General features: G+C 33.4%; 1 protein-coding gene across 1 annotated transcript; it reads right to left on the bottom strand.

The window, feature by feature from the left end:
• Positions 1-1,631: 1,631 nt before the first annotated feature.
• On the bottom strand, positions 1,632-19,928 carry LOC124364146 (putative defense protein 3). Its single transcript, XM_046819389.1, has 5 exons — positions 19,821-19,928; positions 5,751-6,091; positions 4,363-4,454; positions 2,799-2,895; positions 1,632-1,893 (listed from the first exon to the last, which is right to left on the bottom strand). Exons 2-4 carry the CDS (start codon positions 6,087-6,089, stop codon positions 2,826-2,828), a joined length of 501 nt encoding a protein of 166 aa, XP_046675345.1. The 5' UTR covers positions 6,090-6,091; positions 19,821-19,928; the 3' UTR covers positions 1,632-1,893; positions 2,799-2,825.
• Positions 19,929-26,179: the final 6,251 nt, after the last annotated feature.

Below are 26,179 nucleotides of genomic sequence, written 5' to 3'. Positions count from 1 at the left end.
CTGTTATCAGATTGTGTAATGTCATGTTAATTGATGTCTCTACACTTATTTAACAATTAAAATTAAAATGTGTGTAGATGATGTTGTAAAAAGCAAACTATGGATACAATACTGTTTATGCACTAGTTTTCTTTTTTGTTTTTTTGAGGACCTGAGAAAGCTTATAAATGTCCATTTAAAATCTCGTTATTTCAAACTAAACAAAAATTGTAGGTCCCATTAAATATTTTTTACGCATGATATTTTAAGACCTAACCATATTTTTTATAGATTTCACATATTATAAATATTAAACTAGTGGATTTTTATAAAATCAAAAGTTTTTGTACAGATTTGGTTTTACTAGTTATAATTCCTTTTGTAATCTTTTTGACTTAGAAGTTTTGATTTTGGATTTTACTACACAAATTACCATAATTTTATTTCAAATAAAATCAAAGTGAACAACTACTTTCAGGGGTGAAGAGTACTTTTAGGACATTGCTGTTAACAACTGGTTGTTGCTAAAACAGCTCAAATATACCATATTTATTGGGCTGACCATAAATATCCAAAACCTCATGGAAATCTTAAATCAGCACTGATAAAATTTGATAAATCATATTAAAACGTGTCAGACTATAAAGACGATTAAGTTTGTTAAAATTTTGATTAAGAATATCAAAATGGATCAGGCATAATCACGATGATCTTGTTAAATAGTTAATCAAGTTTGATTTGGGTTTATGCCAAAATTTCACCAAATTTTGGTTGATCTCAGGGCCGTGCGCAGAATTTTATTTAGGGGGGTTCTATACTTATTTTATGAAATAAAAAACCACCGTTATCGCTCGCAACAACGCACCTATTCACACCTATTCGTGGCTGCAGGAGGACTGAGCGCTGCACGCTCCGTCGCTCTATCGCTCTGGTCCGCACATGCGCGCTGCGTTTTTGGTCCCGCGCGACCAATTGTGTAGCGCGTCGGAGCTCCAATTTTTAAATAGTATATAACACAAATCAGGCGGAAAGCGCGCGCAATCAAACGATTGGAAATATTTGCGCGCGCATGCGCGTAAACTGACGGCGCAATAGAGCACAATTAAACTGACATATGGAAACAATATGATATATCCCAATCTTCAAGGGGGGGGGTTTGAACCCCCAAAACCCCCCCCATGCGCACGGGCCTGGTTGATCTTAATTTTGTTTTGTTGAAACATTATTGAGTATTTCCATGGAAGAAGGAAAGTAAGATTACGTAGTAGATGTACAAAATTAAAATCATATAAAATGTATTTTGACGATAAGTCAATTGTTAAAGAAATAATAAGTTGTTATCTTATTAGTAATTAGGGATTGATTCATTTTAAGTAAGTAAAACCCAATAAATATAGCTATTCAATTTTTTCAGTTCTCTTCAAATACAAATACTTAGATCTATTTTTATTCATTTGAAAAAGATTTTATTTCACAATATTAACAAAATTCACAAGAGATTGATACAAATCTAAACATCAAAGCGTATTTTTATCTTCTTTATATAATATTCTCAATATTTTGTTTGTAAATTCTGAGGATGAATATTTCACCCAACCTGTACCACAGAAGATTTAATAGATGGATGGGAAAAATAAATTAAGAGTCAAGGGTATTCTTTAATATTATCATTTATTATTTCTTTTAGATACAGCCAGCAGTTGATTGTTCTTTTCACATATAATGTTGAGTCAAATATTATAACTTCCTACTTAACACAATATATCAATTCTAAATAATTAGAAAAAGAGCCATTCCAGCATCTCCAATCTTGTAAAAAAAAACTAACTATCACAGACAGAATTAGCACCATTTTGAGTTTTCATATCTTGAACTACAACCTTGGCTTTAAAAGGACACTGCCTCTTCTAATATCTGCAACAATACAATTTTATATTCAAATATACATTAAATAAAACTGCTCCAAAATAATGTATTTTATTTCATATTTCACTCAATATTATGGTTGTAAAATGGCTTACAAGTAAAATAAATAAGCTGTGTTTTAATAATTTAATATGTCAATTATTGAATGTAATATAGTTGAAGGTGTGAAATATTAAGAAGAAAACGATATCACTGTTGGAACGTCTAATACTACAGTGAGATATCTCATTAAAATTATTTAATATACATGATTAAGGAGTATAAAAATTATTGTTATATTCGACACAATTATGTCCTAATTAACTAAAGAAATTATTACATATTTTTTTAACTCACATGATTAGTTTGGAAATTTTGCATACATTTTTCAAATTAATAAATTGATACGAAAAACTGACGTTTATTTTGGATAACAGTAAAATTTTTATTACTTTCTCATCAACCATCATCATAAAAACTAATTTATTGTCATAATAATAGGAATATAGTCATAGTATAAATAAATAAATAAATATATATATATATATATATATATAGGTAACATATATATATGTTTTTTTTTTGTTTTTAACAAAATACGATTTTCTTGTGTACATTTTTTGCCACTTCCCTTCATATTTGAGAGATAAGTGGGGGAGAAAATGACCATTTGACAATCAACAAGCAAAACTAGTACATACTCTTGTAATGTTATCAATTATTTTGCATTTAACACTTAATGACAAGTAATCTAATTCAAGCGGCATTTTACGCTAAGGCGTAAAACGTTTCTTAATTACAATTACAACAATTGTTAATTTTCCATTTTGACAATTTGAATTTTGCTTCAAAATCTCTTCTAATGAAATTAATCTTATTTTACCACAAAGAGGCAATTAATTGTACATACTTACATTTCCTACAAGCTATTTTTGGTTTGTCTATTTAACAGTCAAAGTTGCTGCCTTCTGGCGAGTCCAGAACTTCAGTTTGGTTTCTGCAACTGTGGCACTGAAAAAATAGATGTATTTTTATAGATTTATACAGATGTAGAATAGATAACTATTATTATGTTTGCCAAAGTACATTGGCTACAATTTAAGTGAATTAAGACCAAAATTACTTAAAATAACTTTTAGATTAGTTAATTAACTGACATGTCGCAAATAATAAAATCAAAACACATACAGTGAATCATTTTCATTTATTCCGAGTTTATGTATGTCGTTTGGCAATTTTTTGAAACTATAAAACTAAACTGATTAAAAAGACACAATCTTTGCTAACAATTTCAAAATATATTGATATTTAGGCAAACCTTCCATAAAAACATATGATCAAAGTGCAATTTAATATCAAATTATTTAATATATTACAACTACCGTACCTTTTATAAAAGGTTACATCTTACTTTTTAGAGTTGAATTAAGAATTTTGACGTTAACTAAGTAAAAAAACTATTTCCATATAAATTAAATAGAAAAAATAAAGTTTAAGGAGTAGAAATGAGCTTTCCTTGTAATCTTATTTGAAAAGAAATTATCACCGGAAATCTAAATAACTCAAATATTTGTAATATTTTTGGTATATGGGTTTATTTGATAGATTTTTGCATGAATTTATTGCAGCAAATATAATTATATATTATTGTAAATTATACCAACTATTCTACTGTAGGCAAGTCACGAGATGACTCCTGGTCTCTAGATACCAGAAAATTGAGGGCACAATCACGGCTCTTGAGGCTAACTGTAATCCTGTGTTCTAATGTTGCAGAGTGCCTGCAAAATCAGGTGATACCGCTACAACACACAGCTGCACCATAGTCAGGGGTCATCTCGTGACTCCCCTACAGTATGATGTTTTGAATTTGAATTTTTAACTTTTTGTAAGAATACAAGATTTAATAAATTTGAATTCATCATTTTAATATTCAACGAGGAAAATGGAGATAAGTGAAATCTTATTAGTGGTTAATAAGTTGAAAGTTTGCAGGTGTCAAAATCGCAAGGCAATTACGATTTTATAAATTTGATTTAACAAAATTGACAAAGAATTAATGATAATAGTTTCAGTATTTAAACTGAATTTATTTTGATTAATAATCAGCATATTAATAGTACTTTTTTATAAGAAATGCAAAAGAAATTTTTTTTTAAGTGCAAAGAACTACTGAACGACCCTACAATATACATTTTATGTTATATTATGTATATACATGTATTGGAGGAATCAATGGGCGAGCGGTCTATAGTGTCGGCTTAGGGTCTAAGTTAGAGGCAGTGCAGGTTCAAATCCTGTCTGTGACCTTTTATCAGTACTGTTGACTTTGAACTGTACCAACTCTCTTCTTTAAATGCTATAGGATAAGATCCTCATGGACCGCGAGAATAGACAGCATAAGGCTGTAAAGGTCCGATCCTCTCCTTTTAATTAAAAGTATTCGAATTACAACAAAGAAACAATTTTAGAACTCACTAAAAGGTGACAGATCCCTTGAAGTTGGTGGGGGGTGTCCAGATCAGGGTGGTGCTGGTCTTTGAGTCCGGGCTGTTGTGAGATCCTGTATCCTAGAACAGAAACAGCTGATTGTTAGATTGATAACAGTGACAGGTTGTGAGGTGAGTGAAGAAACTTGTACAAAAGGGGAGAGGGAGGTGCTGGTCTTTGAGTCCAGACTGTTATGACATCCTATATCCCGTAAAACCTTAAGATCTTTAAATAGACAACACCATTTTGATTTTTAGAAAATACATTTGAAATGTTGGACATCTTTGTTAGTAAGAAATCTGTCAAGTTTCATAAAATATCTAGAAGAGCTTTTGAAATAAGAATGTTTTTGTCCCATTTGAATTTAAAACTGTCTGGATTGTTAACATACACAATATACAAATGACTATAAATCATATAAATACTTTGATTTTTATTAATTTGTGGAAGTACCTAGTTAATATTGAAAATTGATGGATACCTATGTAGCTATGCTAAATTTGCTTGTTATTTTATTAGGTTTGTCCAGTTCAACATATGAATGTCTAAACTGCATTTTTTATTAATTTAGTAAAAGGAAAAATTTAGAATGGAAACATGGATTTCGAGATAGTACCAATATTTTTAGTTGTTAATTACATATTATTGAAAAATGATACCTTTTCACTTTGGTTGATAAGTAGCCAACTTATTTTATTGCGGAGTTTAATATATATGTATGTATATACATATTATATTATATATATATATTTGTCAGTTGCTTTAGTCATTTCAGATGCAAGCAAGGATATAGCCAGCAAGGTGGTCCGGAACCCCCAAATTTTCAATTTTTTCAGTTACTTTTTTAGTAAATGATTATTTTTATCTGAAATAATTTAGTATTACTGACATGTACTGGTGAAAGATTGCTCTCAAAAAAGAAACAGGTCAAGAACTTTTTAAGGGACAAAATTGGGCCTTACTCTCTGTCCACTACGGGAAAATATCAGTTATCTGGACCTCCTCCAAAACTTTTTCCAGGCTACGTTCTTGCATGCAAGTGTATTATGCTACTAATCTTTTACTTAGAGAGAGGTATCAACAAGTATGCACTGAGGTATGAAATTTTCTTTGGGCCACAGAAGTAATATTGCAAAATGTTGCAAAAGTATTGCATCAAACCGTGATCAAAGCTAATGTCACCACCAGCCTTGATCAAGTGGTTAGACAAATTTGTTCGAGATAGATCAAATAAATCTGTCTCAATTAGTTTGATAAGGTAGTTCGATCAGGAAATGTCCATTTGTTCATTTGTGGTGGACCACTTCTTAGTACTTGTGTAGCCTATACCGTCTTCTTCCAGCCTCTAGCCACATGTGGTGTTTAGTGTCACTTACATTCTCTGCAGAACAAGTGACGGTCCTGGCGTTGTCGCCCTTGGGCTGGAAGGTGCCGATGGGAGTTGGGGAGTTGCCGGCACGGGCCTGCACCATGAATCCGGCGAACGTGGGACCTCCAGGCTTCTGGTTGATGCTGAACTCCACGGTCTCGGAGTTCGAAATGGAGTTCTTCTGCAGGGCGAAGTCGAAGGGCACCTTGGAGTTCTGAGGGGCAGCGTTGTTGTGGCCGGGGCCCTTGGGCGTCATGTCGACACAGGCAGCCGTCGGAACCTCGAAGGGGTATCCGCTGGTCAGCTGCGCCACAGCCGCCAAACTCAGTATTATCAACGAAAACATGTCTGTCAACACACAGCAGAGTGTAAATAAACTTGTAGTATAAATGTTTGCTATAGAATTTAACTTTGCGATATGGTGGGAAGGATTGGTTCAATCCGAAAGTCAAGTTTAAAAAACCTTATTTATTTCCAAATAAAGAAATTACAATACCATAATAGATTAGTCTATACTATATTTTTAAAATATGATTGAAACATAAACATTTTTTTTAAATATAGGAAAAAAGTACCCACATAGGCAAGCCTGTGCGTGGGTACCAGTCGTTGAAAAAAGATAGGTCGACCCACATTGCTGATAAGTTTTAATCATATATATGACTCAGATATATAGCATACAAAAACACACACATACGCAGATACATAAATACACAAACCTAGCTCCCTGTACAGTAGTATTGAAAATAAAGTAAAGTAACGGGCCTAGGTTGGTACAATAGATAAGGGCTTTAGGTAAAAAAAACTAAAACTCCTATCTGTAATTGGACGCAAGTTCTCTGTAGAATCCCCTCCCAAATCCGTAAGCCAATTAACCAGTAGCTTCTTACACATCCCAATTTTCATATTATAAAGATCAGTTAATGGTATCTGCAATTTCCTAACAAAAATTTGCATTATATAATGAGAATTAGTTAATGTAAAGCGTTTTGTTAATTCCTGGAATCTGGAGTCCTTCAGAAGAGATTCAAAAAGTCAATGACGAAGAGTTCAAAATGAACTCTTTGCATCATTTCGACCTCAGAGACGTCTACAAAGCCTGCAAGCACTCGAAGTTTCAGATGCTTCGTTTTGTCTCTTTGCGGGCTTCACGTCTTTGACAGAAGCATATAAAGTCTGCAGGTCCTGAGCTGTTCGCTGGTTGAAAAAATGAGTTAGGCTGATGAGTAGTTTCGGCTCAATCCAAAATTTGATTTCAGTGCCATTTTCAAAAGTTCTCGGACTTATAGTGGGTAGCATTTAAAAAAAAGGAAGGATCACGTTTCACTTCTTTCAGACTCACATATACACTTTATAGCCATCATTAAATAATACTGATTCATCGACACATTCTCACACACGCTTACGGAGTTCATTTCAGATCTAGCTTCTTTCAGATATTCCTTGACGTCTCAGTGACTCATCAACGGAATAAAACGCTTAGAAACAAATAGAAATTCGGGTTTGAATTGAATTTGCTTGTTGGGCTTTTGATCAATTCAGAGAGCTCGTTGATCAGTCTGAGACGCAATTGTGTGCCAGGTGTTGCTAGTGTGAGACCATGGTTTTGTGTTGAGGAGTTATTTCTGCTCTTGGTTTCATAGGTGAAAAATATGCCACGAACCAAATCACACCTTGATCTGCATTATGTGCAATCCTCAAAAACATACCTATATCACATTCCATCTAGAGTACAATTTTCTTGTAGCCAGTGATTCTGGCAGTCTTTTCTAAAGATGCATTTTGTTTTTGCTACAAAGTCCCCACAATTTTACCGCAAAGCAGCATATTAGGCCATTTTTAATACTTCTGGGAACAAAACTTTATTGTGTGACGTAGGGTATATACGATTAACTAGCACAGACATTATCAACATGATCAACCCAGGTCATTCCCCTGTCAACAATGAACATTCCAAGAAACTGTTATCAGTAAGTTTCCTCTAAAATGACTCCATCCACAAAGATAACAGTCATCACTGTGCGGTTTAGACACACATGGCATTTGATTTTCACTGGTATTTTGGGTTCAGGTAAAATTTGTTTTGATTGAAGTATTGTTTCGAAAATCGAAAGTATGCATTAGTCGTCCAAATAAGTATGATATATGTTTATGATTTTGAACTTTAACGTCCTGATAAACTACTGTTAGTGATAAAATTATATAATTACTATGAAGCGTATTATGTAGAATCACAAAATAAGAGTCCAGGATGATTATATTATTAATATTGTAATCAATATGTTTAGTTTTATGCCTACACTGCCATACATTCTTGGGTATACGAGTGAACAAATTTGAAAAACCTAACCTTACTCTGAACCAAAGCGGAATTTTAAACAAGGAGTCTTTTACCACTTAATTCTCAGAGCTAACCACTCTATAGTCAGGTCATTAGCTGCTGGACTAGAATCATTGGAAATCAAGAATGCATAATGAGAGCAAACATTATTATCCTTAAATCGACTGCTTTGCCGCAAGAGTTCAAACCTATTGAGGTCAGTGCATTAGATTGAGGTAATCACTCAAGCCAACGCTCCTTTAATTATACCTCTGGAGCGCCTGTAAGCTGTTTTCCTCAATCAGGCGAATTTCTTATAATTCCCCGTCACGGACTAATGATGTTGCTGCAGCCGTGGAAATGACAGAGAAGAGGAGGAAACTGAACGGCACAACTGAAGGTCTCCACGGACGAGGAAACGGTCGTAGCCTCGAGAGGCCTTTGTTTTCGGTGTCCTGAGAAGGTTAGCGGCCTTATAACTGTCAGATAAACAATGGTTAACTGTTGTAATACTGTGATTCTCGCGTGCCTATTACAGGTAAACGACTTCCGTTGCGCTGACAGCTTAGTCACGTTATCTCATCACATTGAGGGTCCGAGCACGTAGTGTGAAGTGTGTTACAATCATTGTTACCATAAATAGATTGTTACACATGGCGCGCGGCGTGGACAGTGCCTATTCTAGCTGGACAAACTCAACCTCGAACATCGTTCAATAGGGGACAATTTTTTAAACGCTACAGTAAACGGTCTGTATGTAGTAGACATTTCCAGATAGTTCCAGTTGTTTCCACTAGAGTTCACCTGCATGCAGAAATAGCCAGAATACTATTTCTGCTCAGTCATTGCTTTGTTTTGAGCATTGCAAGATGGCAGACGGACGAGATTACAGGCTACCACGAACCTCTCAACGTAAGTATTATCTAATAATAAGTAATTGTTAATATTTAGACCTAATAAAAATTAGACATACTAAATAAAGTACGTGTTTCAACATGTGATTATTGGTTTTGAGTTTCCCTTGTTATTTTAGCCTAGCCGGGCATGCAAAATTTGATGTCCCCTATGTGGGACATTGGGTCTCGGCCATGCCACATTTCTTAACATTTGAAAAATGAAAACTGAAACTAATGATAGAAATACTCGACATAACAGTAATGTACTGTTAAACAATAATTAACTATATTGTTAATTATTGTTTAAAATTTTTAGTGGTTGTATTTTCAATGGTTTACACGGGGTTATTGAAATAATATTGTTTAGATAACTCGGTAACAACAATTTTTTTTTTTCAGGAGTTTTGGATGAATTCTGCAATCGTTAGGGATTCAAATGTAGACGTTGGTCAAAGCAGGAGAAGAGATACATTGATGTAGATAGACCGAACATAATTTTACAGTACAACGCCAAAATGGGTGGCGTCGACCACTTTGATCGCATAATTTCTTACTACCGTCTATCAGCAAGAACAAAAAAATGGACAGTACGTCTGACTTTTCATATGATAGACTTTGTTGTTGATTCCAGTTGGATAATGCGAAGGCGGTATGATAATGCTGAACAAACCCCAAAGAAGGATAGAATGGACTACCTCGAATACAGAACCGATCTAGCGTACCATCTGATTCACAACCAAACACCAGAGGAGGACATCGATGAAGTGGATATTTTACCACTGCCAGTACCGTCAAAAAACACGTCAACATCCCTCTTGACATCCAAAGGAAGACCGCAGCGAAGCACATGCCCATGATACCAGACAACAAGGATCACCGCTGCAGATTTCCAGGTTGCGATTCAAAAAAAGCTAGGATGCAGTGCAGCACATGTAAGGTTTTCCTGTGCCTGAATAGTGCAAGAAACTTTTATAAAGTTTTCCATGAGATGTAGAGAACTAATGCAATATCCATTACTATCAACCTGTTTTATTTTGTAATAATGTTCATTGTTTCAGTTTGTATACCATTGATTTTTTTGGGGTTGACCGGGACCCAATGTCCCTTATAGGGGACATGCTTGATTTCATACTGAGGCCTAAATAAAAATTAAAAAAAAAAAAATAATATGAGTTTCTTGATTTATTTGCAACCAAAAAATCATATTAGTTTCCAAAAAATATTATTGGGGGATGTATGGGTCCGAGGAGGCTATAGGGGACGCTGGGTCCGAGGAGGTTAATTAGCTCTCAGTTCGAAATATAGGTCTGCCTTGATAAAACAGAACGACGATAGTTTAACCCAGTTGTGAATGCAAGATTTGGCCCTGCTTCGAGAAATTACGCTTTTCACAATAGCTGGACTTGTTTTTGTTAATGGCTTTCCTAAATTTACCTAAGGTTAAGTTCACGTTTTCCCCCAAACTAGTCCAGAATGAACAAAACTGCAATACATATTAGGGTTGTATACATTTGATCGGTAAAATTCCCTTAATACTTCCTCGGATTTCCATTAATCTTTACCTTTTTCCATAGTAAAATAACGATATAACTACTTAAACTTTAATTCAAACCGAGTATTTATGTTGGAATAAGATTAGAAATTATTTCTAGTTTCCAAACCATCTGACTAACATTAATGCTTCCACGTAACAGAATGAAATTCTAGATGGTCTGATCACGAGTGCATGAGAGTTATCAAAATGCACAGTGAATTTACATGCATAAGTAGATGTATTCTACAGTAAACAGTTGGGTTTCCAAGTTTTGGAATATTCAATTCTATATAATAATTAAGTATTATTATTATATGATGTTTTTACTGCGTTAACATGATGTAGGCCTATAGTCATAATATAGTGTTGGGAAAGAATGTGTCAAAATTAGGGTCTCCATGGTAAACATTTTCTACCACAAGCTAATCTGGCCCTGCATAAAAGTGGAACAAATTGGTTTTTATACATTCTATAGTAGCCAAGTACGAAGTACAAAAAAGAATAATTGCTGCGGGGTAATTAAAGAATTACTGGTTGTAGCTACAGGTGAACGGGTTGCTCTCGGTCTGCAATAATTACAGGATTGGATTAAAATTATATGCTCAATTAAAAACGATACAGTCCACTGAATGTAATAGCCTTGAGTCTGGGTAATAAATTCAACAATCGCTACCATTCATCAGATCCAGCTGCGGTTAGCATAAGAAATAGCTTTGCTATTGAACCCGTTCACCGTTGAAGGACAGAAGCATTCATGTATAGCAATCGAAATAGGAGTTAAATATTGTGACTCTGATTGTCATAATATAAAAAATATGTTGGAAACTATGGGTCGAAAAAGCAAAGAATAATTTAACATCTTGTTTCTCCACTTGTATTACTAGTGATTAAGATGGTGTAAGCAATTTTTGGTTGAAAAATATTGGTTTTATTTTAAATTTAAGGCGTTTGAAACAAATTCCCTGAAGACAGAAAGAGTGAAAAACCTGTTTTATTGCCCCGCGAAGAAAGTTACAAGGATTTTAAGTACGAGATTGAAGCAGTTTTGTAATTAGGCTCAAATAAAATAAGGTTGCTGAAGATGAAAATGTGAAACTTTGGTTTATTTTAATTTTAAGGCGTTTAAAACAAATTCCCTGAAAACAGAAAGAGTAAAAAACTGTTTTAGTGCCCCACGAAGAAAGTTACAAGGATTTTAAGTACGAGATTTAAGCAGTTTTGTAATTAGGCTCGAATAAAATAAGGTTGCTGAAGATGAAAATGTGAAACTTTACAGCATGTGTACGTGTTATTGATTCTGGAAGCAACACATTTTTATTCATGACTCAATTAAATTATCATTTTTGAACTAAATATAATTCATGGAAATAACACTAAAAATATTTTTCCGGAAATTATTTTTTATTTATTTCCGAATAAAAATGACAATAAATAAATAAATTTAAATAAAAAAAAAACACGCCAATCCCTAGAGAGCGTCTACAGGGACGTACCCAGAGAACTATTTCAGGGGAGACTGGCTGTATGTATGATATTCTATTTTAAAGCACAAGTGAAAGTAAAAATATGTAAAATAGTATCCATGTGTGTAAAGCGTTAGTTAGATTTCTGACTGGATTTATTTGTAGGCTATCTCATTTACAATAATCATGAGATAAAATGAAATCTCGGAAGGGTATGACCACCTCCCCCCCCCCCCCGATATCTCAAATCTTACGTAACACGTACAGCTACGTTTATAGATAAACTATTTACACACATTTTTTATCGTACGAATGTTTTTGAACGCAACATTTTACATTTTTCTTTATTCTATACGACTTCGTTTACAACAAATTAAAACTGAGAATCAAAAATTAAAATGTGACAATACATAAACTATTAGAATGTGAGTTTAAATCTAGTGGTTCACATTTGATCATTATAGTCTCCAATTGATCCCTAGTATTAATGTCTTATAAAGTAAAGAGCTAATAAATTTGATGGAATTTTATATTGATTGAGTTTCTTTCTGAGTCCATAAAACAATGTCTTGGAATCATAGCGATATTTTCACACCCTTGTAAATACAGGATAACAGGATTCTGGACATCTGCCATCGTTATAGGTTATGAAAGTTATAACACAACGTTTCGAGGATTGTAATCTATCCTCGTCATCAGGTGGGGGAGGTATTAGTACACATGCTGCTTTTTTGTAATACCTCCCCCACCTGATGACGAGGATAGATTCCAATCCTCGAAACGTTGTGTTATACCTTTTGTAACCATAACGATGGCAAATGTCCGAAATCCTGTTATCCTGTCAAACTTTCCATCGTCAATAACAAACTTCAGGCAAAGAACCCTTTTAAAGTCTTACTTTGCATCCATTATAAGTTATCTACATTAATACTCAACTTACTAATCTAGGAATTAAATTGAACAAGATACAGTGGTTGTAAAAAATCACGCATCCTTTTATCATTCAGTACATTTCATTTAAGTTTAATTGTAAATTTCAACAAAGAGCAGCATTGTATCAGTGTTTATTTTCTATAGGATTTAAATTTGCAATTTTATTTAATTTCTAATATTATATACGTTTTACATAAGTTATTAATATTTTTTTTTTAAGTAATAGTCAATTATGTATGGTTTTCAGAGCGAAGACCTACCTCAAATTTATGCACCTAAAGGACACCTCACATTACTAGGCACGTTCTCTGCATTTTGCTTTAGAAAATCCAAGCGACGTGCACTGTAGACTTATCTGAAATTTATGCTAAGTAAACCAAGTAGTAATTACTTGGAAGTAGGTCGAATAGCCCGCCCGCTACACGATAGCAGTCATATGGCGTAAACAGGCGTTACTTGACATCAGATTTGACAGTGTTTTAGGATCCCTAATTAAGAAAATTATAATTAACAGACTGTGTTATGCTAAAGTAATCCATTTTACACTGTTTATGACTATTTCACTTTCAAATAGTGCAAAGTATATCAAATAGGGTGGATATTTTGCACCTAGTAAAATATGATTGATGGAATTGGGCTTAATTATCTATCTGTATTTGACTTTGAAAGATATCGTATAACTAATAAATATGCTGCCAACACCTTAGACTCTCAGGAGACTATAGATTATTTTAAACTTGAACGCACGCTTGTTCGTAAAATTGACTTTACTACGGCTCCCAAATTAAAACTAAATGATCAAGAGCTAGAATACTCTGAGAAAGTAAAGAATCTAGGACTTATTATTGACAAACACTTGAGATGGACTGAACAGGCTTCTTTGACATGTAATAGGGTCTTTGCCGGTGTTCACTGCCTTAAGCGGCTGGCTTCATATCTACCACAGCAAGTTAAAATAATGCTGATAAAGACTCTTGTACTGCCTCACTTCAACTACTGTGACATAGTCATTAATGACATGACTGTGGAGCTTTCAAATAGACTCCAGCGTGCTCAGAACTTTTGCATTAGGTTCATTTTCAATCTCAGACGTGATGATCACGTAACGCCCTACTTCAATCAATTAACTATCTTAAAATTAAAAGACCTTCGAGACTATCACTCACTCATTCTGTTGCACGCTCTTTTAAATACAAATTGTCCTAGTTATCTTTCAAACAACTTTCGATTTATGTCTGAAATAAGTGAAAGAAGTACAAGGAGGGGTACATCCTTATTATATATCCCAATTCATCGAACAACTACCTTTAGCAAATCGTTTACAGTTTCTGCCTGTCGATTGTGGAATGCTTTACCCGTGAACATCAGAGCCATCGATAAGCGCGCTCGCTTTGGGGCGGAGGTCAGGGCCTTGATGCTGGGGGTTCAGGGGGTATAGCGGTTGGCGGCTCTTGGTGTGCGGTACTTCGGGCAATTGCATGCAAGTTGAATGAATGCGAGTGTGTGTCTTGCGATATTATTGTAAATTTGTATATAGTTACACTAATTATTGATGATTGTTTTTATTTTAAGATTCATTTAATATATAGTGTAAATAAATAGACTAAGTTTTAGTTATAAATGTATTCATATATATGTTAGTTTAATTTTTATGAGGTTAAGTGGTAGAGAGGACTTTATAGTCCTAACTTCGCCTCTAATAAAGTCATTTTTCATTTCATTTCACACGGAAGTAAGAAAGTGAAAAGTCCATAAACATATAAATTCACGGATTCATCACACTTTCGTTTAAGATAACTTCTTTTAAGAACTGTTTTATAAGGAATTACATACAATTAATGAAGGAAATATAATTAATTTTGTAATCACGCCAAAATAAAAACGTGACATTTACAATATGTGTTATAACAGAGTTAGAGAGTGACGTGTTCTTATTACATTTACACCGAATTACAGGGGGGGGAGGTTGCACCAATAAATAAATCTTAGCCTCCAAAGCCGATAATAATGATTTTTTTATTACACTCTGATGTACTCGTAACATAAGACTTTGCCTGAAACGAGTCAATGACTGACTTTAACATTTTGCAACCTTTAAACCTAGTCCTTTAGTCTATGGGAATTTGGCTTCGTGGTTGCAACAGGCTAATTTGTCTAACGGATATCACCACACTTAAACCGGAAGTGGGTGTTTAACTCAGCCACGTAAATAGAAGAGTTTATTACAATTGTTTTATTGTACTTTATGGCACAAATGTAAGGACATTATACTTCTTTAGTTCAAATAGTTTAATAATTACAAGTATTTAAGTTATATGTTCTGAATGAAATTATTTTTTTTATAAATAAACAACATGTCACTTCCACGCACATACTGTAAATATTTTTATTTTTAACAGTTTTTCCTTGGATCTGATTTTAAGATGACCTTAAATTTTGCATCAAATACCTATCGCTCCTCATAGATTGATAAAAATAGTTTTTCTGTCTTCAGAAATGACATATTAAGTGGCTGTAATCAAATATTTATCTAAAAATTATGTTTATTATTTTTAACGAAAACCGGTTGTGCACTCTACGTTAAAAGTAGGTACAATATTAAAATTTCCCATCTTATTTTCCACACAAGAACTGAACCATCCTCATCATTTTCCATATTTAATATTTACAAAATAGTTTATAAACAAAACAAAAAATACATAGTATATTATTATTGTTAATTTAGTTTATAATTTACATAAAATGTATAGTTGTATGTATACATTGTATAGTTCAGTTCTTTAGTGTGGAAAGAGTTTGAGACAAAATTTGCATACTGTGACCATAGATGACCATCATTGTACCTCAAATTTGTTAACGTCGCTGCACATGTAACCTTAAATTATAGATTTTAACCTGAAAAAGACGAAAGATGTAAATTGTCGAAACGTCGTATTTTGAGTTTTAGTCTCGTAATGACATATCTGCTATGTAACAATAAATAATAACAGTAAATGTATTTATTTTCTCATTCTACCACAAAACATACATAAAATAAATGAAAGAATTACGTAATTAATTAAGAATCATAAACAATATAATTATACTTGCCAAGGCTGACTAAATGCACTAAATGAAAACTTAAACATGTATTTAGATTTAAATTTAATATAATGTAACTTAATACAATTTCTTTCAGTCCCATTACATATATAATCGTTATACAAACTTGTAAATATACTGACTTTTGTAAATAGCAGAAGAGAAAAGTTAGGGCCTCCACGGCACTTGGTCTGTTTGGAGGTTCAAATTATTTTACATTAAAATTATTTATTTTACAGCGTCCAGATGGTTAAAGAATGAATTTTGATTTGATTTCTTCGGCCAACGTTTTTTCTTACTTGCTTCTTTGCTTGCTTACTGCATGAGAAATTATTGAAATGAAAGTATGTAATAGAAAAGATGTTGGAAAAAAATAAAAAATTCGCTGTATCATTAAGCAAAATAATGGTGGAATGTACTTATGGTGTACAATCGTATATGTTAATGCTGAATTTTAATTAGGAAGTGAAGGTGCTCCAAAGTTAGCAGCCACTTTAAAAATGCTTTAATATTCGGTAATTCGTTAATATTGTTTGGCAATTTGTTAAAAATTCTTGCTGCAATAAAATTTAAAGTTCTTGTAAGAATTTCTTGCCCAGAATGTATGAATGAATTCAGTCTTAGAATCTAAGCCTTTGATATTTTTTAAATTATTGATTTCGTAATACATTACAGATTTTCGTGTCACAATTAAAACTCAACATTATTCATGCTTTATTGTATGTTTTAACAGAAGTTTGGAGGAAAAAGTAGGAAGACCAAGGAGAAGCTGGAGTCAGGAGAAAGGAGAGGTAATGCAAGAAATACATATGGATGATGAATTGTGGGAAAATATAGGCATAGAAACAAGACGCAGTAAACGACTAACGTAGCTATAAAACAATTGTTACTATTATATGTATGAAATGTGTATGAATAATTTACCCCATTTCCTTGGTTACTTTGACATAAGATTGATTGACAGCAGATTTTTAAGTACTTCACTATTAATATAAAAATTCATGCTGGTAAAATGTCTTTCATATTTGTTAGATAATTTTAACACCGGATATTTTACTAGAAAGCCCACAAACTCCGGTTTTCCTAATCAGTGATAGAGGAAACTAAAACAATGTTTGCACAAAGTTGTTAATTATGGATTTTTCGTGATTGATTTAAATACGTAAACGTAATAAATGTATTTCTAGCGATATTAAGGACACCCAGTCCGCTTTGTAAGCACCCTGTCCTCCGACTTGACTTTAATAAGCGCTGTAACATCTTCAGCATTTTGAATCGCTGAAAGTCCACCAGGACCTTTTGAATATTTACTAATCCAGCAGCTGCTTGCTCTTTTTACATCTGAATATTAAAAATTGCGAGTCATTGTCAATTAATTCGGTTTACAAAAATTAGGTAGTTGAAAAAATTAGGATTCTCGTTTTTGATGGCTGCTTTTCCTTACTGAAATGTCTGCCCTCAAGTTCGGCACATCGTTTACCTTCAGAATTGACAGGTTGACTGCCTTGGTACAGTATGGCATTCATTAGTATGCCATAATTTTGGGTCTCGCCACTCTTAAAAAATTAATTTAATTTTTTTTTCCATCAGTATTTGAATTAAGTGTTTTTATAAGGCTTTGCCTTAAAACACACGTTTAGGCGTTTTAAGTGTTTAGAAAATAATTGTATTCTCCTGGAGTAAAGTTGCGATAGCTAAATTACACACAAGTAACTTTCAGTTAAACGGATTCGTTGGTTATTTAAACGCACAGTGGCGTAATTAGTTTAAAAATTGGTTGTGGAAACGATTTTTAAAAAATTTGTTTTAAAGCAGGAATGATTTATTATTGCTACAGTAACCACTTTGAACTTTTTTACAGCGGCATATCTCGATAATAAAAAACTAAAATGCAACTGGCAGACAAGTTTTATGCTATGAAATGCACTCAATCACAATAAAACATTAATGGTAGCCAAGGACGTAGCCATCGGGGGGTCCAGGGGGTCCGGATACCCCCCAAATTTTCAATTTTTTCAATTACTAAAAAAGTAAACGATTATTATTTAAATAATTCAGTGTTGCTGACATGCACTGCTGAGAGATCGTTGTCAACAAAGAAACGAGTCAAGAACATTTTAAGGAACAAAATGGGGTCCCACTCTCCGTACACTACGCATATCAGTTGTCTGAACCCCCACCCTCAAATTTTCTCCTGGCTACCTCTTGGTGATAGCAACGGTTAAAACCCACGAACGTAAGTGGCTAAAGACGTGTTGCCAAAAAAGTTGAAAATACGAAACAATAGCCAGAAAATGTGATTGTAACTATATAGTAACGAAATGTAAAAACTAGGTAGGATGTGAATCTAAACATAGTGATAAAAGAGGCAATAACAAAGGCAGGCAAATAAAAACAGTAAGCCAATGCCATCATTATACACTAGTCCTTCATGGGTAATGGTAGTGCATGTTTAGTTGGTTAGTACACTTTAATAGCTGTTTTAGATTTCTAAATGCACAATAAAATAGAAAAAAATATTTCTTTCTATCACTCCATGTGAAATTACAGGTAGTTGAGATAGCAAATTTTGACAATGTTGTAATTCGGCCCAAATAAAAATTGCTGAAGATAGAATTGTAAAACGTTCACAGTATGTGTATGAGCGAAATTTTATATTTATTTATTACTTAAAGAAATTGCATTATTTAATGAAATATAGTTTTAAAATATTACGTGTTTTTACACATTTTTCTTTACGAAGCAGTATGTATACGTATGTGCTATAGTTTTACAAAGTAACATTTCTTATTTATTTATGAGTTAAGGAAATGATATTTTTTAATTAAATATAATTTTAAAAATTACAATTTTTTACATATTTTTCTTAACGAAACAGTACCTATATATATTATATATATATATATATATATATATATATATATATATATATATATATAAGTTATAAATTCATCGAGCGATTTTTATTTACTTATGACTTATGGAAATTATAGCTTTTAATTAAATATAATTAAAGAAAATTACAAGCATTTGCATAATTTTTCTTAACGGTATTACATTAGTATAACTAAATAACATGAAACTCTCTACAGCTATAACTCATACATTATGTAAAGGTTTCACGCTTTCTTCGGGCTTGATTACAAAATGCTTAAATTCCATACTGTAAATTACTGTAACTCAAGTAGAGCTGTACATTTTTTTAGGGAAATTATCTTCACGAAATATTCAACATAAAATATGTTACGAACCAAAAATATTTGCATCACCTAAATGCAATAAGAAATGAAGGGATAAAAAACTATTTGTAGACTTGTTTAAGAGTGCATGGAAAATTGTAAAATTGGAAATGTGGAAAATTGTGATTTCTATTAAATTATCTAACCAACAAATTAAAAAAAAACGAAATTTAAATTTCGTGAAATTTGATTTATTAATAAAATGTGGTAAATCATTTCTGTCATTGATTAATGAACTTTTCATAAACTTATTTAAATTTTATTCACTTATTAATAATATTTTCAATTTAAATTAAATCCAACAAAAAAAGTCAGTACGGTATGTACATATAACCAACACATTAAAAAAAACGAAATTTAAATTTCGTTAAATCTGATTAATTATTAAATTTATTCATACAATGCGATAAATAATTTCTGTCAATGATTAACGAACTTTTCATAAACGCATTTAAATTTTATTCCCTTATTAATAATATTTTCTCTTTAAATTAAATCCCACAAAAAGGTCAGTACGATCTGCGTACATATTTTTAAAAAACCTGCAAAACAAATAAACGATTACTGTTCAATACTACGAATGTGGATAGTAGTGAGTGGAGAACACTAACCTGGAATAGTATCCTACCCTGGGGACCGCTGGGTCTTGTGAGAATGACGAGGTCACCGGAGCACCAAGGCTTATATCAGCGACCAGTCGGCCTTCCCGGGAGTCGAGCAACGCTGCGGCGCGCGCTTGCCCAACCGGTGGAGTCAGCAGGCAGACCTTAAGGTCAACCTAGGTCATGATCTAGGACTTTGGCCATAAGTAGTGTAAACCACCGATAAAAATGACGAAACAAGTTTTAATGGTATAGACTAATCGGGAAAAATCAGATTCCAAAGCGCTCAGAGGTCTGTATTCCGTATTTTTATTACGCATCAAACAGTTCGAACGTTGATATATTTCAATTTTCCTTACAAGCAATTCTTTCCAAATGAACATCTCTTTTATGCTGATGTTCATTTGATGTCAGTGTCGATGTGCTAACATCATCGTGCTGGAGGGAGAGTTTGGAACTCAATTCTCACAAAGGTTATCCAAAGGAATATCTCCTCCGGGGATTCTAACATGTCTAATTCTTTAATTCCTTACTAACTCAACGCCACTTGGGCAGGACGTTGTTCTAATGCGACAATCCTGCGGCGTTGGACCTGATATTATAGCGAAGAAGGAGGGGGAAAGAGAAAGTGGCCTGCAGAAAGACGAATCTACTGATACCTGAAAGGTTAGTAGGGTATCAGGTATTTGCCATAGTTGAAATAAAAAAATCAAATTTATTTCAAAGTTTACAAACAAGCATAGTACGCGTAATATACATGAAATTGGTCCTACATGGGCCACAGAGGCTTGTGCGTGGTGACGAGTCTGTTTCTTGTTGCTGTGAATAGCGTTATTATAATAATTATCATAATAATAATAAACAATTTTGTATATTTTTAAAACAATTATTATATATAAAATCTAAAATAAAAGTAGATAACTGTAATTTGTAGGCCACAGAAAACATTAATAATGCCACAATACTGAAAAGTATACTTATTTTTATATAAAAATCATAAAAAATAAGGTATGTTATTTGGCAAAGAATAAATCACTGAATTGAATAAAAGTAATTACTAACGTCAATTAAAGTTAAATTTAGGTTAGTAGAGGTGTTTAAAACCATCTGAGACAGGAGGCGAAACGGGGCAAGACGGCCATAGCAAAAGTAGTAGAACAGCTTGTTACGTGTAATAAAGTAAGTTAGTCCATTAAATAATTGTGATCATATACATTAGTCTAGTAAATAGATGAGAGCAAGCGACTCAGCGTGTTCAGCGCCGACCTCCAACAGCCAGACAGAGACACGATTTTTGTATGCGGACAGCGGGATCTGCAGGTCCCTTATGCGTTGCGGGATATTTCTGAGTAGAAAATTTGCAATGTAATAGGGATTGGTGTAATTATACGATTTATTTGTTATATGCTAAAGTATGGCAAATATAATGATAATTTTTACATATAACTATGGAAAATGTCTGAAATTCTTGTATCCTTTAAATAATCCATGGCCAATAACAAGATTTAAATTGTGAACGGTTACATTTTGATTTCGTTGTTTGTTTTGGTGGCACTCCTGCCGCTGGTTGCAACTTAACGGGTGAAAATTGTTCGGTATTCGGTAACAAGTTGTTTTATAAGTCTAACTTAACGAGAAAACAACTTATTTACTTCTTTTTGTTTATCGTGTCATGATGTGTGACGAATCCTACTTGTTCTTCTTTTGTTTGGTATTGCAGCTTAACGATATTGTTCGGGTTGGATTTCTTATTATTATTCGGTTTACAGTCAATTTTCATTGTTATTATTACAACTTTTTTTAATTACCGCATATGTATATAAAGTGTTATGTTAGTGAACGTTAAAAAATAACTATTAATTAATTCAATATAGGTTTAAAAATGATTTAATGTCCAACAGTAATAATAATAAACATTGAGTTACAAGTTTTTAGGTTTCTTCGAAATTTTGGGTTTCAAAATAGCGGCCGCGTAACATTTCGAACAGTATGTAATAACATACGAGTTAACGCGATGACTGCCATAATTTCTAATGTATTCGAACTAAACTTGCTACGGATATAGTACTTAAGTAGGCATGTTTTTTAACAAGTATTAACAAACAAAAGGTTTAAAAATTGTTGCTTTTGATATTAAAATATCAAAATTAGATCGTAATTGTGAAGGACACAGGATTTTTCCGGACATTTGCCATTTATTTTAACCTAGTTTGTAATTTTATGTATTAGGTTAGTTCTTTACCTGAAGAAGAGATCAGATTGCAGATCTCGAAACGTAGTGTTACTGATTTCTTGTTTCACTGAACGATGGCAAATGTCCGGAAAAATCCTGTTTCCTTCACAATCCTTCCATCGTCAAAAATAACCTTCAAACAAAGAGTTCGTAATTGTACTTCCAATATAGTGAAAAATAAAAAATTAAGCACTTAAAAACTTTTGTGACAGTATATTTTTTTATATAACATGGATACTTAATATGAATAAAACAGAATGTCTAACTGGTTGTAACCAAACCACGTCCACCTAAAAGCTACTAACATTTTAAAGCTAATTTTTGTAACCTAACTAAATTTGCGTACGAATTTTGAGTTTAGATCAATTCTATTTGCACTCACTGCAGCGCCTAAAATCTGACATTGTCACAGACTGACTTGACTCACTACAAGGACGCAGCAAGCGAGGGGGTCCAAAGGGTCAGGACGCCCCCAAATTTTTAATTGTTTCGATTACTTTTTTAGTAAATGATTATTATTATTTAAATATTCCAGTATTACTGACATGTACTGCTGAAAGACCGCTCTCAACACAGATACGGGTCAAGAACTTTTTAAGACACAAAATGGGTCCTTGCTTTGGGAGAATAGTTTATCTTGACCCTACCTCCCAAAATTTCCTGGCTACGTTCTTCTCACACTGGGAGGCTGCTGGGAAACCAGACAGTGGTATTTTGTGGTTTAGGCGTTTCTGATGTCAAAACGATGCAAGAGGTTTAGAACGTTTTGTCGCTGACTTTTTGCATCTCTTCAGACAATTATGGATTCTAGATTCCAGGAGTAGAATCTGTGACAGTGTCAAAATTTAGACGCTGCACTAAGTGGAAACTGAAATAAACATTCGTATTCCCACCAGAGCTACGTCAACTTTGCATGTTGCAACAATTAATACGCGAATAAGTTAAATATTGTTTTCATTATAACAAAATGCTGGTTCATGTTCATATTTGAGCTAAAACCCCCTTGACGTGTGAAGTAAGACTAATATTAAACTCTAAGACTTTTTTATCCTTTTCAGTTTGTCCATTTACTTTTGAATATCTTTAAATGTATGATTTGTGCGAACCCAAGCCTTTTTTATTTTTCCAATATAGATTGTAAATGTAATTAACATTTATTCAGAAAAATCATAAATATCTTACGAAGGTCGGCATGTTTGGTGTTTTTAACTCATACCTTTCGCTACGTAATAATAAATTAGTTTAAGTTTAAAGTTGGCTTCTATAGTTTACAAAATTATGATAAACCTTAATTTTGAGCTTTATTTGGCCAGTACTATGACACATTTAAGTTTTCATGTTCATATCGCTCCGAAGACTTCTCACACAATTAAAGTTCTTGAAAGATGTCGGCCTCCTACGGAGGGCCATCTAGAAATGGTAAAATATGACAGCATCAAATTGTCCAACAGTTGGCAGCCCGTGATAAAGAAATCATTGATCGCTGTTGACCATATTAGTAGTTGATTGCTTGATTTTCAACCAATCATGATACAACTCCCACTTCAACTCAGTTATATTTGCGGATATGTGTATTGTTTCTTAGTTTCACAAGATTTTCATTGTTTTGTGTTATGATTCGACGCAGTATGAACAGGAAAACTAATGTTAGTTGTCATCATAAGGTTTAGCCTACGGCTTAAACAGGTCTTGATCCGACCCTGAAGTATCCGCCAATTCCGTACCGTCAATTCCTTGTCTGAGGAAGTTCTGAGTTATCGCAATGATGCCCAAGGGTTCTACAAACCGCTTTGACGTTCTTTTCCAAGTAAACAGTTTTCCGCGTCTGGGACTTGTTTTGTAAACAGTTTCCGTTATTTCAAAATCTAGGAAATCATTTGAATAATATTAAGGAAACTATAAAGTATTTGGATTAATTGTAATTTATCTGCGTCGAATACAGTGAGATGGAATTTACCTTCATAACTAGTTTAACAATGAGAGATTTGAAATAAATGTACTTAATTAATTAACTGTTTACATATATTTTGGATACTAACGGATAGAGTGAGATGATTTCATGGGACGTGAGGTTTCCTACTTATAGCTAAACTACTACTTATATAAACTACTTATTTGGCCTCATATCCTTTAATGACCAATCACCAAGACTAGGTCTATTTCAGGGATACACCTTAGAGACTACTTTCTTTATTTCTGCAACCTCCACGATGGCCTGTGCACGAAATCTGGTTTTCTCAAAGCTTGAGGGCTCTGAAAGGCATTCATTCCCCCAGGAGGTTAACTTCTGGCTGGTCTATACCTTCCAGTCGAACCTACACTGGGTACAGCAAAAACGACATGTTATTTAAATCTGGGCAACCTTATGGATGTCCAGGAGCGGCACATCACTAACCACAAATGTTGAGAATCTGGGATGCAAGAGTAGATCGATAGGTCTAGTGGGTGATGACTGAAGGAGTTGGTGGGGCTCCCTAAAGTGTTTAAGGGCTGTTGCTAGCCTAGACATAAGGGCTGCCATCCCTTATACAAATGAATACCATTGTCTCATATATCTTCTTCAGCTCAAAGCTTCCTTCTTCAGAAGAGTGACTGACATTAATGCCCAAAAGCCTTCCACATGGATCTTAACAGGAGGCGGCCCCTACTCCCAACCTTACCCATCCAGAATATTTTATCACTCCAGGAGCAGCGCTATGGTCCTTTTAGGACTAAGAGAAATTTCCCAGGTTCTTGTCCTAACAAGAACAATAAAAGTTCTAGAAATTGAGATCTCAAATCTTGATCAATTAACGATCACCAGATCTGCAGGAGCTGCACGTCATCTCATAGTTCTACCGCCTGTTCCTCATGTTGGATAAGGGTAAATTGAAATAAGTCAATTATAATTACATTCACCTGTTCATTACTTCTGTATATTTGCCTTGATGTGGCTAGAAATAACAATGCAACAAAATTACTTCGTTCACGTAAATCACGAAATGTAAACAAAGTTTTGAATTGACACACGTTACGTAACTTAAACATAACAGTCAAACGTGTGAAATTATAGATGTTATAAACAATGGTATGCATATGCGTAATAAAAATACCGAGTTCAGTATGTAACGCGCGCTCCTAAATTTGGTACAAAATATACGTTTGGATTAATTAGTAAGAAAATACTCGGAGAAATCCCGCAATAATAGCTTGTGTACTGAATAAAGTCATCGGAATTTAGAAAAGTTTTTGGTTAGATTAGAAATTATACAATGAATTTTCTTTGTTTGAAGTTTATTTTTGACGATGGAAGGATTGTGAAGGAAACAGCATTTTTCCGGACATTTGCCATCGCTCAGTGACACAAAAAATCAGTAACACTACGTTTCGTGATCTGCAATCTGATCTCTTCTTCAGGTAAAGAACTATCCTAATACATTGCTAAAACATTTTAGAACAATTATTTATTATTTTTTCCATTATGTTATTTTAACCTGGTTTGTAATAATGTATTAGGTTAGTTATTTACCTGAAGAAATAACTAGAAACGTACCTGAAGATTTACCTGAAGATTGCAGACCTAGAAACGTAGTGATGCTGATTTTTTGTTTCACTGAACAATGGCAAATGTCCCGAATTCCTGTTTCCTTACATAATTTAGTTACCTTTACTATCAGTAGTATTTTTTTTATAAGTAATCGTTAACTAGAATGCCAACATTCGGAGAATCGGAGACTGGCTGTAGATTGTAGAGGAGGAAATAAATGAGGAAAAATATACTGCTCCCGTTCTCGGAAGATCTAGCTTTGAGCTGAAGAAGATTATATGAGACAGTGGTATCCAATTGTATCCACAGATACAATCATGTTGAGTAGCGTAATCAGAAAAACATTTGTGGATGCGATATGTTAATTAAAGAAGCGCTCGAAGAGTTTAAAAAATATAGCATATTTTTACTAGAGTTTGTGGACAAATTGTTGACGCTCAGATTACAAGTTTCGTATATTGATATTTTGAATTGTGAATTTACAAAATATTAAGAATTTAATTATTACATCTCCACTTCCTCAACAGTCCTAGCTACACTCCTGATTGATTTCATATTAAGTATTCTGGGGTATTGAAATTATTATTAACGGATATCTCACTTTAAAAC

Source organism: Homalodisca vitripennis, chromosome 6 (genome assembly GCF_021130785.1).
Source record: "Homalodisca vitripennis isolate AUS2020 chromosome 6, UT_GWSS_2.1, whole genome shotgun sequence".
Classification (NCBI taxonomy): Eukaryota; Metazoa; Arthropoda; class Insecta; order Hemiptera; family Cicadellidae; genus Homalodisca; species Homalodisca vitripennis.
This window is presented reverse-complemented; position numbering and strand designations above follow the sequence as displayed.

Bases quoted from the DNA above. Each gene is read 5' to 3' on its own strand.
- LOC124364146 (XM_046819389.1), bottom strand. From the start codon at position 6,089: ATGTTTTCGTTGATAATACTGAGTTTGGCGGCTGTGGCGCAGCTGACC. The intron at 4,455-5,750 runs GTAAGTGACACT...TTTCTGTTCTAG, and splicing joins TCACTTGTTCTGCAGAGAAT to GATACAGGATCTCACAACAG. The intron at 2,896-4,362 runs GTGAGTTCTAAA...CTATTTTTTCAG, and splicing joins AAGGGATCTGTCACCTTTTA to TGCCACAGTTGCAGAAACCA.